This window comes from Balaenoptera acutorostrata, chromosome 6, assembly GCF_949987535.1.
Source record: "Balaenoptera acutorostrata chromosome 6, mBalAcu1.1, whole genome shotgun sequence".
NCBI classification, from domain to species: Eukaryota; Metazoa; Chordata; class Mammalia; order Artiodactyla; family Balaenopteridae; genus Balaenoptera; species Balaenoptera acutorostrata.
In genome coordinates, this window is record NC_080069.1 from 93,247,313 (window position 1) to 93,260,548 (window position 13,236).

Genomic DNA, 13,236 nt, shown 5'->3' on the forward strand with positions numbered 1-13,236 from the left:
CAGTGGAAATATAAGAGTGACTTCCAATAATTTCAGAGAAAAGACAGTGTAGTCTATCTCTACACCATGAGCTCCTCAAGAACAAACATGATTATCATCGTTTTAATATTTCCTGTAGTTTACATAGGCACATAGTACATATAATAGTACATGATATATGTATATGTATATAGAAAGCACATTCCCATTATAATCGGAAGCAGTGTGTCCACAAACTTCCCTCATTAGTCACGTTCCCCTTCCCCAGTATATTTTTTATTTTTTTGCTGAGATGTTTTGTTTAAGCTGAAGCTATATTACTATGAAACAAACATGTATTTGGTGCCAACTATGTATTAGTATGCAAAGATGAATAAATACAAGGAGTTCAGTGTCTAATGGAGAAGCTGAAACAAATCAGGATAATATAATAGCAAGCTACATCTTTTCTTAATCTGATAAAATACTAAGCAGGCCTACTTTGGGTTACTGCCAACAAAGTTTTCCTGCATCTGTAGTTGCTTAATTATCAAAGAAAATCTGACCTCAGATTTCAAGGAAAAAGCATGTCATCAGATTCCTAAAAGGAACTCTTAACTCTGAACTTAATTGGACTCTTAAAGAAAAATTCACTTAGTTTTTATTTTTCTTTTACATGTGGTGGTTCTTTGGACAAAATAGTGGATTGAAGTTCTGGGCATAGGCAATAAGAGTTTTGGTATGTATCATCTTCCCTTTCAGTATAATGGTAATAGACATGATATAAATCAATAATGCATCAAAATGCAAATTTAGGAATATTTAAGCGGAACATATACAGCAGTTTAGAAAGTTACTTGTAACAGAAGAAAATTCTCAGGTTAAAAAATACATATCTATATATCAAGCAAATATAAAGTTGTGTTGATAAATAGTTGTCAAGCATTCTAAATCTCAAATGGAAAAGCTGCATTAAACTGTAAGTTTTGAGCATTATGAATACTGTAGTGATGCGGGCTCTTAGGATATCAAATCATTATTTTCTTTATAGTGTGGTCAATCTCTCAGCCACAGAGGAAGGCTTGAACAATTAATGGAATCCACTGATTTCTTCACTAATTACCTGCTTCTAATCCCTACCTCCTACTTCTATATGAAGCCAACTGTATTTAACCCTTTCATAGCCATTTTCCACAAAGGATTTACTCAGGCAACCTTCATTTATATGATCAAGAAACTATATTGTAATATTCTTGCAACTTTTCTGAAGGTTTAAAATTTTTAAAGGAACATAATTTGTATATTATCTAGAGTTTGTTCAGAATTTCTTTACAAAGACATTCAGGGGCAGAAACTCAAGCCTATGCAAGAGCTTCAGAGTCTCCTCAAGACTAATTGAAAAAGAAAAAGAGTTCCCACTGAAAAACAAGAGTCCTACCTGTCCTGGGGCTGTATCAGTTGGGTCAGGACCATGATGGAATTCTCTGTGTAGTTTTCCAGAATGTAAGTCAAATACGAACTGCTTGAGTTTTCCAGGAATTCTAAAACCAAAGTAAAATAAAAGTTTAGCTTAAACTATTTAAATGGACTTATATCTATTTTACCAACTTCACAACATTAAAAACAATTTTTTAAAAAACTTACCTACAATCCCACCATCCTACCATAACTATTAACAAACAGGCCAGGTACACGTCAAACATTTTGACACAGTTGTAATCATGGTATGTAGATACTCAATTTTGTGTTCTAATGCTTGCATTTGTTTAATAGACATTTTTCTATGCTTATTGTAAAAGATGCATCAGAGTCTATCAAGATGCTGTCCTAAGACTTACACCCTTACTGTTGGGCATTTATATATTTTCCTTAATATATATAACTGCAAAATTTTATGTTCTGCAAAATTATACTAAAAGTAATAGGGGCTCAAGGGAAAAATAGTGTTAGGGACTAACCACTTAAAACTATGTAGCTTTGTAACCGGAGTACTACTAAGAGCCTAGAGCAAAAATATTAGCACCCTTCAGCCTCCTCCAGCCTTTGAGCCCTGTGTCAGCCAGGTGACCCTATGTAACCTTAACCTGGAGCTTAGCAGTCCTCTTTTGAGATGTATGTAGGTCCTTGAGGGCATTCACTGCCAGCACAACCAATTTTATCAAAATAATCTAAACCAGGGTGTAGCTTTTTCATGTTTTTCTTAAACAGAGGAGGAAATTTCTTCACAACTTCTTCAACCACACAGGCAGTTTCACTGGCTAGCTTAACACTGTGAAAAGCAAAGCACTTCTCAAGGCCATGAAAGTGGCTTTTTTTTTTTTTTTAAATGTCTTCATATACCACTAAGGCATTGTCTTTTATGGTAAAAAAAAAAAAGCTTTCTTTGGTGGCTTCATACTATTCTGAGGAATATAACATGAATCAACACAACTCACTATATACTTGGCGTCATTCCCATAATTCCCAATCATGGTAATGAGCAAATCTGCAGTACAGAAACATGCACTGTAGCAAAACAGACCAATATAAAGCTAAGCAGATTTATACATCAGCCTTTTTTTCTTCATAATTATTTCCTTGAGTTGTATCTGATAAAGTAGGAGTAATAAGTTAAAGAATAAGAACTTTAAACAAAGTGTGGGCAAATTATAGGCACAAAACATCGATATTTACTACTTGTCTACCTGTTTGTTCTCTGAAGTCTTGCCAGCACATTTGTCTTTGTTTATTATTAAAATATGTTTCACTAATTTGATAAGTAAAAGACACCAGCATTTTAATTTCCATCTCTTCAGAAATTAAGCATTTTTCCCATTGTTTTAATTTATATTTCTGCTCATATGAATTGTCCTCTACCGAGATCAATTAATTAAAATTCATTATATTTTTAAATAGAAACACTTTTTCATATCCATTACAAGAATTAAAATGCAGGTCCACAAACACTTTAATTCCTTCAATAGAACTGACTTTTTAAATCACTACTTTTTTGGTAGCATACCTGGCTTGTGTTAATATTACCAGTTTCTTTTTCTTTTTATCCTCTCCTGAGGTCCTGCAAGTGCTGTTTTCTTCTCTTCAATAACTCCCACTGAGATGTAACAGCCAATAACTTCATTGTACACCCATTTTGGCTCCCCACTAGCTCCAATGCAACAGAGGCCAGCAGGTGCCAAATGCACAGTTTACAAATACAAATGACTGTCAGGTAGCTGTATTGACAGAATGCCTCTGAAAGGTTCTCTGGTACAGAAGAAATTGCATATGCACTAGAGATAAACATTGAGAGGATATCAATTTAAATTTAATCTGACATCATCTGTCACCCACAGCAAAGTGCTAAAATATATCCATTCAATTCAAAGAACTGCAAAGAATCTATAATGTTTAAAGCCCCTGCTAATTTGTTATTTTACAACGTTCAAAGATGATCACAACCAATACAGTGTGAATTGCTTCTGCCAGTCGAGCAATAATTTATAATTAGATCTTAAGTGTAACAAATTCATAGAGTACACTCAAAACAGATTTTTCCCCAGCTTGAGTTTTTTCCCTTTGTCAACATATGAGAGAATTGTGAGCAGAAAGCGAAGACGAGAGATAGGGTGAATCTGAATTGATGTGGTAGAAAACAGATTACAAAAGAACTCTTATCTAGCTTGTGGCTAGAAATTATCCATCATTATTAGGTAACAATCAGTGAATCAACAATATATTGTCAAGAAAACAGACAACATGGTTATCTGCTAAAAAAGGAGAATAAATGGACCCTTGCTGTAATAAATTCAATTATATTTTCACACTTTAAGGTATACTTTTTCTAATCAGAACACCTAAGTGTTTCTCTCCCATCCTCCACTTACTTTTTTGTTTACAGTATTTTTAGGTGATGCAAAATTTATACACAGTGAAATGCACAAAACATGTTAAGTGTATCATTTAAACGAGCTTTGACAAATGCATACAAGGTGAGAAGTATTTTTATTATTTTAAAAAATTTACAGAGTAGAATTCATTTTGGGGGCTTAAGTTGTAGTTTTAACATAGGCTTGTAGCATCTTGTTACCACCTCCACAAATAGGATACAGAACCAACACCCTTTTTTTTTTTAACTCATATCTTCCTCTTCCCCTTAACTCATGCTGATCTGTTCTCTGTTCCCATAATTTGCCTTTTCCAGAATGTCATGGACACGGAATCATATAGCATATAATCACGAGACTGGCTTCTTTTACTTAACATACTACATTTGAGATTCATCCATTTTGCTGCATGCATAAAAATGTTTGTTCTTTTATTGATTGAATAGAATTCCATTGAGTGGATATACCACAACTAGTTTATCCATTCACCCACTGAAGGACTTTGGGTTCTTTCTAGATTTTGGTGATTGTGAACAATGCTACCACAAACATTTGTGCACAGGTTTTTGTGTGAACGTTAAGTTTATTTCTACAGGAAAAATACTGGATTACATGGGTGGTGTATGTTTGACTTTTTAAGAAACTGACAAATTGTTTTCCAGAGTGGCTGTATCATTTTGCAGTCCCACCAGCAATGTATGAGAGTTCCATTTGCTCCATATCCTCATGAACACCTAGTATTATCAGTATTTTAATTTAGCCATTCTGAAAGATGTATAATGGGATCTCATTCTGGTTTTAATTTGCATTTCTCTAATGAATAATGATGTTGAGCATCTTTTCATGTGCTTATTTGTCATTCATATATCTTCTTTATATTCTAACAGTATCTTTTGTGGAGCAAAAGTTCTTAACACCATGAAGGCCAGTTTATCAATTGTTTTCTTTTATGGATGGTGTCCTATCTAAGAACTCTTTGTCTAACACCAGGTCATGAAGAGTTTCTCCTACATTTACTTGTAAGAGTTTTACCTTTCAATTTTGGTCTGTGATCAATTCTGACTTAATTCCTTTTTTTGGTATGAAGGTGTTCAGGTGGTCCAGCACCATTTATTGAAAAGATTATCCTTCTCCACTGAATTGTCTTGGCACCTTTAAAAAAAATCAATTACTATATTTGTGTGTCTATTTCTAGATTCTCTATTCTGTCCCACAGCTCTATGTACCTACTTTTTCACTGATATTACACTGCCGTGATTATTTTAGCTTACGTTGTATCTTAAAATTGGGTAGTATGAGTCTTCCAACTTTGTTTCTTTTTCAATAGTGTTTCTGTTATTCCAGTTTTACCTTGCCATATAAATTTTAGAATCAGCTTGTCTGTATCTACAATAAATCTAGCTGAGATTTTGATTGAGACTGCATTAAATCTATAGGTCAGTTTGGGGAGAATTGATATCTTAACAGTACTGAGTCTTCCAATCCATGCACACAGTATGTTTCTTCATTTCTTTTGGTCATCTTTGATTTCTTTCATCAGCATTTTGTAGTTTTCAGCATATAAATCCTGTACATATTGTGTTAGACTTATACCTAAATAGTCCTTTAAAATTTTTTTCCTTTGGAGCTATTATAAATGGTACTTCAAAAGTTTAATGGTTTCCAACCATTCTCTGTTAGTGTATAGAAATAAAAGTGATTTTTTAAAAGTTGACCTTGTATCCTGCTAAAAGCACTTTTCAGTTCTAGGAGCTGTTTTGTGAATTCATTGGGAGTTTTTACATACACAATTGTGTCATCTACAAAGAAAGTTTCTTTCCAGTCTGAACACCTTTTATTTATTTTCTTATTGTACTTGCTAGGACTTCTAGTATGACATTAAATAGAACTAGTGGGAGTGGACATATTTATCAAAAACAAGAAAATACTTAGGAAGAAATTTAGCCAAGGAGGTAAAATATCTGTACACTGAAAACTATAAAACACTGATGAAAAATGACATAAATAAATGGAAAGATACCCTGTGTTCATGAACTGGAAGAATTAATATTGTTAAAATGTCCATACTACCTAAAGCAATCTAGAGATGCAACACAATCCCTATCAAATCCCAATGGTATTTCTCACAGAAATAGAAAAAACAGTCCTGAAATTCATATGTAACCACAAAAGACCCTGAATAGCCAAATCAATCTTGAGCAAGAACAACAAAGATGGAAACATCACACTACCTGATTTCAACATACACTACAAAGCTGTAGTAATCAAAACAATATGGTACTGTTATAAAAACAGACATATAGATCAATGGAACAGAATAGAGAGCCCAGAAGTAAATCCAGACATTCATAGTCAACTGATCTTCCACAAAGGTACCAAGAATACACAATGAGGAAAGGGTAGTTTTAATTTATTTATTTTATTTATTTAATTTTTGGCTGTGTTGGGTCTTCGTTGCTGCACGCAGGCTTTTCTCTGGTTGTGGTGAGTGGGGGCTACTCTTCGTTGAGGTGCGCAGGCTTCTCATTGCGGTGCCTTCTCTTGTTGCAGAGCATGGGCTCTAGGCATGTGGGCTTCAGTAGTTGTGGCTCACAGGCTCGAGAGCACAGCCTCAGTAGTTGTGGGGCATGGGCTTAGTTGCTCCAAGGCATGTGGGATCTTCCCGGACCAGGGCTTGAACCCGTGCCCCCTGCATTGGCAGGAGGATTCTTAACCACTGTGCCACCAGGGAAGCCCAAGAAAGAGTAGTTTTTTAAATAAATGGTGCTGGGAATCACATGAAGAGGAATAATACTGGACCCCTACCCAATTTTATTTTGTATGTCTCTCTCACACCATATACAAAATCAATTCAAAATGGATTAAGGACTTAAATGTGAGACCTGAAACTGTAAAACTCCTAGAAGAAAACATAGGCATAAAGTTTCTTGACATTGGTCTGGGCAGTGACTTTTTTGGATATGACCCCAAAAAGCCCAGGCAATAAAAGCAAAGATAGACAGTGCAGTTTTATCAAACAAAAAAGCTTCTGCACAGCAAAGGAAACAGCAGAGTGAACAGACAACCTACGGAATGAGAGAAAATATATGCAAATCATATACATGGTAAGGGTTTAATATCCAAAAACATAAGGAACTAACAACTCAATAGCAAGAAAACAAAAGCCTAATTTAAAAATGGGCAGAGGACATGAATAGACATTTCTCAAAAGATAATATATGAAGGGCTAATGGGTACATGAAAAGGTACTCAACATCACTAGGCATCAGGGAAATGCAAATCAAAAACCACAATGATTTGCAAAATGCACAGTGATTTTACAAAACTCACACCTGTTAGAATGGTTATTATCAAAAAGACAAAAGATAATATGTGTTGGCAAGAATGTGGAGAAGAGAGAGCCCTTGTATGCAGTTCACAGTAATGTAAACTGGTAAGGCCATTATGGCAAACAGTATGGAGGTTCCTCAAAAAATTAAAAATATAACTAACATATGACCCAGCAATCCCACTTCTGGGTGTATACCCAAAGGAAATGAAATCAGTATCTTGAGATATCTGCACTCTCATGTTCATTGCAGCATTATTCACAATATCCAAGATAGAGAAATAACCCAGTGACCATCAATCAATGAATGGATAAGGAAAATATGGGTAAGGTTTATAAACACACACACAATGCAATGTTATTCAGCTTTAACAAAGAAGGAGATCCTGTCATTTTCGACAACATGGATGAACCTGAATGACATTATGCTAAGTGAAATATGAAAAAACAGAACTCACAGAAACAGAGGACAGACTGGTGGACACCAAGGACTGAATGGGTGGGAGACATGGGAAAATGTTGGTCAAGGGATACAAAGTTTCAGTTATGCAAGATGAGTAAGTTCTGGAGATCTAATGTACAGCATGGTGACTACAGTACTAATACTGTATTGTATATTTGAAATTTGCTAAGAGAACAGACCTTAATTGTTCTCACCAAAAAAGGTAACTACGGGAGGTAATAGATAGGTTAATGAGCTTGACTGTGGTAATTATCTCACAACGTATACATATATCAAAATATATCTTAAATATATGCAATTTTTGTCAGTTATACCTCAATAAAGCTGGAAAAAAAAAGGGGGGGAACATATAATTTGGAGTGGAGAGGGAACCAATCTATGTGTGTTGAGCCAATCAGATCCTGGAGGATGTGAACTAAGAGATATAAGGAACACAGTCAGATGATTTGATTAGAGTTACAAAGTCATATAGAGTTATAAAGTCAAAGAGTTATAAAGTCATATAGAGTTCACGCTAAGTCCTGTCATGATAAATCAGAACCACATCCATAGAAGTTACAGCACAGCAGCAGAAGAAGCTGCTATCCAGAGAGGAGGATGGAGCACTTGTGTGAAGACCAAAAAATATTGTATATCTATCTATGCTGTCAAATACAGGAACCACTACCCGCATGTGGCCACTGAGCACCTGAAATGGGTTTACAGTGCCTGAGAAACTGACTTTTAATTTATATCATTTTAATTAATTTAATGTAAACTTAAGTATTCATATAGGGCTAGTAACTATCATATTAGACAGCACAGCACTATGATCATTATTACAAAGGGTGAAAGACAAGAAGCACAATCAGTAAAAGACAATGAAAGCACTGAAAAAAAAAGGGAAAATCATGATGGTGTCACAGAACTCAAGTAAAGTGTTCCACAGCACCCGAAACTACAAGAATGTTAATGAGGATGAGTCAGGTAAAGTCCCATTACTAGCAGTGTGATTTATTTTTTCATGGGAAAAACCTGGATTTCAAACAACAGGGGTTATTTAGACAAATCATGAAACAATCCATTCAAAGGCAAGCTATCTGACCATTAGAAATAACAGAAAAATATTAATGACATGGGAAGATGTTTATAATGTGTGGATAAGTTAAAAAGAAAATTCATAAAATAGCATAGCTCTAATTTTATAACATATGTATAGATCTCTTGTGGATTTATGGGTGATTTTTAATTTATTCTTTGGCATTTTATCAACTTTAAGAATTATCCACAGGGCTTCCCTGGTGGCGCAGTGGTTGAGAATCTGCCTGCCAATGCAGGGGACACGGGTTCGAGCCCTGGTCTGGGAAGATCCCACATGCCGCGGAGCGACTGGGCCCGTGAGCCACAATTACTGAGCCTGCGCGTCTGGAGCCTGTGCTCCGCAACAAGAGAGGCCGCGATAATGAGAGGCCCGCGCACCGCGATGAAGAATGGCCCCCACTTGCCGCAACTGGAGAAAGCCCTCACACAGAAACGAAGACCCAACACAGCCATAAATAAAAAACAAAACAAAACAAACAAAAAAAAACCTTTCCCTAATACTTAAATAAAAATTAAAAAAAAAACAAAAAAACAACAAAAAAAAAAGAATTATCCACAAAGAAGATAAAATTTTTATAATCAGAAATAAGGAACAAATGATATACTTAACACACACATACAAAGAGAGTAGACATCTTTGCCTGGTTCCTGATCTTAAGGGGAAAGTATTCAGTCTTTCACCATTAAATATGATATTACAGTAGGTTCTTTGTAAATGTCCTTTATCAGATCGAGGAAGTTTCCATATATTCCTAGTTTGTTAAGCATTTTTGTCATGATGGATATTGAATTTTGTCAAATGCATCTTGCATATGTTGCTGTAATCAGTATATGCTGAATTACTCTCATTAATTTTTGAAGGTTGAATGAGCCTTGCACACTTGGGATAAAGCCCACTTGGTTGTGATATATTATTCTTCTTTCATACAATGCTGGATTCAATTTCCTAATATTGTTTTCTACTTTTTGACTCAACTTATACAATAATATAGTTTGAACTCATTCAATGTATTACAGTGTAAAAACACTGTATCTTGCCATTTAAATTACTTAACATCTTTGAGCTTCAGCTTTCTGATATGTAAAATGAGAACAACTGCTTTATTTAACTTAACTGTATTGTTTTTATAGTCTAACAGACTTGGATTTGAATCCAAATATATTATTGCCTATAATAATCATAGCTAGCCTTCTAATAGCACTGGCCATGTATCAGACACTGTTCTAAGAGCTATAGATATACACATTCATTTAATGCTCACAACAACCCTATTAAGTAGATACTATTATTATTCCTATTTTACCGATGAGGAAACAGAGGCATAGAGGTGGTAAGAAATTGCCCAGGGTGAATATAACTAATAGGTAACAGACCGGGATTTGAATCTAAGCAGTCTGGATCTAGAGTCTTGTGCACCTAACCACTATGCTATATCGCCTCTATAGTGACTCCACTTTAGTAAAGTTTATAAATCTCTCAGAGCTTAACTTCTTTATTGTAAAAGTAGAAATAATATCTATCTTCTAAGCTTGTTATAGATTAACTGAAAACACATACAAAAGTACAAAGTAAGGCTGGTACAGTGCCTGGCTATGTCAGTGTTTGATGTCTATTTTGCTGGCAGGACCAAATAAGGTAAAATATACTGGAATGATTTGTAAAATAAAAAGTACTTATAAATACTATGTATCAATATCAGTTGTACGATAAGTACGTATATTGCTCAGTGGTTGACAGGAGAGACACATTCAGAGAATCAAAACTATACAGATGAACAGGAGAGGTGGGTAGTAGGGCAGATGGGTAGTTGATAAATATTAGGATATATTCCAGATATATACATTCAAAGTGGTCAAACTCTTAATCTTGTAATAAGCAGATGAAACTAAAAGCAAAGCATTGGATGAACATCTACTACTAATGCCATTACAAAGCAGTTAGTATAGCAAGAGATAATAAAAAGTAAATAAGATTTGCCTTTTAAAAAGATTTCTCATGAACCGGTTTGCAGGGCAGAAGTTGAGACACAGATGTAGAGAACAAATGTATGGACACCAAGGGGGGAAAGCCACGGCGGGGTAGGGGTGGTGGTGTGCTGAATTGGGCGATTGGGACTGACATGTATACACTGATGTGTATAAAATTGATGACTAATAAGAACCTGCTGTATAAAAAAATAAAAATTTAAAAATTTTTAAAAAAACTAATAAAAAAAAAGATTTCTCGGCACCATTTTTTTTTCAATTAAGAAAAGCCTGATTTGGGTTAAAAAAAAAAAAAGAACCCCCTAGACAGTGAAGAACAAAACCAGATTCTCAGGGTTAAAAGGGAACTTAACGGTGACCTGATTTTAAACATTTCTCTTACCTGTCCCTCCAAGTTCTTTATCATTTCATTCAATTCCTGGTTTGTTCCCTCTAAGTTCAATGAGACAGGCTAATTCATCGTGGCAGACAACCAAATTGCTAAATTAGGGAGATACCCCACCCCTGTAGTTTCAGTTTCATCTCATCTCCTCACCACAACTACCCTCACCCTGAGTAGTTCAAGGAATTATGATCATAATGCTCAGTGATTTAGTGATTTGGAATAAATGACCTAGAGCTCAGAGTTGGGAAACTCATTAGCATTAGAGTAGCCTGTTTGTTTGTTAGTTTTCCTAGGAGTGACCTGAAGTCTGCCCTGCTGCTTTTTCCCATCACCGGGGCTCCAGTGGCAGCTTACATAAGAACCCTTAAGCAAAGCAACAGATGGTAGGGTATTTGCAGGCCACAGTTTTTTAGAAGGTAAGATTCTCTAGAAAGCCCTTCCACAGTCTTATACCAGACCCCATCATTTATTCTCTCAGGACTGGAGCACATTTCCTAGACCTACCCTTATGTGCTCTTGGGCTTCAACACTTCCCTCCATTCCCATCTCCATATAAAATTTTTTCCTTTACGTTTGGCAAGAAACCAGCCTGGTCAGACTATAGAAAAAAACTAAGGATTTAGAGATCTGTGATTTAGTTTCAGGTACTAGCAATACTGTCTCTTCAAACATCTTTCACATTCACACTTACACTGCTTTTATATATACTGAAAATGTAACTGCTTTGGTATCAAGTGTTATGAGCTTGGGATTTGGGGGTTCAGTATACTCTGACATGACTCCTAGCCCTGCCACTAATTAGTTGTGTGGCCTTGCTGCTTACGTTACCTCCCTAACCCTCATTTTCTCTGCCATAAGGAAGAGATGAATACAACACTGGTTAGCACCTCGCCCTGCCCCCACCATGCTGCAGTGCCTGCCTCTAGCATGGGAGGAAAGTGCAGCATAAATCTGCTTTCTCTCTCCTTACCACAACCATACTTCCGCCACTTAACCCCAGAAATGCCGCGCTACTAAGCAAAAGTAATAGTAATTACACTAATTTATGGAAACTGTTGATCATTTAAGCCTTAATTACCACGCAGCACAATAACAATTACACAAGCCATTAAATGTGTCTGATTCACTTTGCTGCATGTTTTGATTTTTAACACTTATCTATTCACATAGGCTCAGTTTGTAGCTCACACAGCATGTGCCTCCTTACAATTAAAAAAATATTAGAGGAAATAGTGCCTAGGAGGGGAAATCAGGCACCTAAGGGAGAAATTAAAGAAGTAATTTGTTTCAGAGCTTCAAATACAGTCACTTCTCTTATCTCCCTCCCTGCTCACAGGACTAACCACTTGCAGGATGGGAGAGGATCATTTCCCATTTCCATATTTCTTTGGGGAATCTTATTGACTCAGTGTCTTTTGGCACCAGGGCACAAGCAGAATGTTGCCAGCTGATAAATTAGCTTTTCTTGGTCAAGTGCCCATCTCTTGGTCCAGTGAACTATGGTTGGAGGATAGGGGGACTGGGTCATGTGATAAAGAATATGACCATTTATGTTAGTTTGGATACTCTAAGAAACAGACACCAAGATGGGACTGGAAGTGCTAGAGTGTTTTAAACCCGACTTCAGAACTGGAGGAAAAAACTTAAGATAGCCAAGATGGAATTCGTCACAGGTTTCCCTTCATGTGTAGCAACATTCCTAGGAATAAAAGCCAAAGTTGGGCATAGTTTGGTTGCTGATTGGTAAACCTAACCTGAGTCAGCATCCTATTGACTTCCACTAATTTGAGACTTCATAATTAGGGCTGTAAATTTCCAGTGAAAGGAAGAAGTAAATAACCCAAGATTTATCCACTACCAAAGGTAGGGAAATGGCCTGATAAGACTTCATGCAAATGACCCATGAATAGGGCAGCATTTTAATGCCAAACACAGTCACTGCCTGGAAACTCTTGCAGCGAGCTCAACCACTAGAACAGCTGCCCCCTCTCCTAAAAAGTTTGTTCTTTTATCTTGAGCTTGCAGCCTCTGGAGGCAAGCCAATGAAGTAAGAGAAAGAGGACATGCAATCAGCTAAGACATTTCTGTCTAGCACAACAGTCAACGCTCACACAGTTGCTAAGCGGGCTGTATGAGTTCCAATTTTTAATCCAAATAAATGCCGGATTGTTAG

At 36.0% G+C, this 13,236-nt stretch overlaps 1 protein-coding gene across 1 annotated transcript in view; it reads right to left on the reverse strand.

The window, feature by feature from the left end:
* The window catches only part of ERP44 (endoplasmic reticulum protein 44), an 86,569-nt gene that overhangs the window by 752 nt on the left and 72,581 nt on the right, over positions 1 to 13,236 (reverse strand). The window contains exon 11 of the mRNA XM_007197063.3: positions 1,397 to 1,499. Coding sequence (XP_007197125.2) covers positions 1,397 to 1,499 — 103 coding nt within the window. The remainder of the gene's footprint in view (positions 1 to 1,396; positions 1,500 to 13,236) is intronic.